This window comes from Nanorana parkeri, unplaced genomic scaffold, assembly GCF_000935625.1.
Source record: "Nanorana parkeri isolate BGI_ZX_2015 unplaced genomic scaffold, ASM93562v1 scaffold123, whole genome shotgun sequence".
NCBI lineage: Eukaryota > Metazoa > Chordata > Amphibia > Anura > Dicroglossidae > Nanorana > Nanorana parkeri.
Window position 1 is genome coordinate 272,457 of NW_017306391.1, and position 697 is coordinate 273,153.

Here is a 697-nt window from a genome sequence, read left to right on the forward strand (position 1 = left end):
GCGGCGCTCACATGCCTGTCTACCTTACGGCACTGTGTCTATGTGTATGTGTGTAAGGAAGGCAGGCGTGTCGCTGGCTTCATTCATAAATGATTTCCGTGCTGGCCTGGACTGAAGCTACCATTGGCTGTTCGCAGCTCCTGCCAGCCCCTCCAGGATCCGTGGTGAAATTAGTAGCAAGAAGGCATGTAATTGACAGAGTCACGTGTGCAGACGGGGGCCAGGGAGCGAGCACACAGAGAAGGGAGCAGCACAAGAGGGGAGAGCACGCTAGACCATGCGAGCTAAATTTGGGATCGCTCCAAATCAGGATGTCACATTGATGCAGCAGATCACCCCTATCAGAAAGGAAACTTTTCATCTCTCGTCTCTGGAGCAGAGGGCGTCATGGCCGAAGGTGCATTGCCTGATTTGCTTTCCGATTGCAAGCTTTAGCGGCTAGACCATCGGGGCTTTTATTTTTTTAGACGGGGGGTGGTGGTCGCTCCGATCGTACTGTGGCCGATCTGCAGGGAAATTGGCGGCGTGCAGCTGTGGTTCGGAGGGAGAAAGCGAGAACAGGAGGGGGCGGCTTTTGTTTGAATCGCTGTGGTAACTGAAGTGGCTTCCCCCCCCTTCCCCGGGCTTAACCTTGAGATGTGCTCCACCTGCCTTGGATGTGTGGGAGAGGGATAAACAATCGGGGATCCCGGGCATG

The 697-nt window shown here is 54.9% G+C and overlaps 1 protein-coding gene across 1 annotated transcript in view; it reads left to right on the plus strand.

Annotated features, from left to right (window-relative positions):
* Window positions 1-274: 274 nt before the first annotated feature.
* The window catches only part of LIN28B (lin-28 homolog B), a 41,520-nt gene continuing 41,097 nt past the window's right edge, over window positions 275-697 (plus strand). Inside the window, exon 1 of the mRNA XM_018553534.1 lies at window positions 275-397. Coding sequence (XP_018409036.1) covers window positions 388-397 — 10 coding nt within the window. The 5' untranslated portion in view covers window positions 275-387. The remainder of the gene's footprint in view (window positions 398-697) is intronic.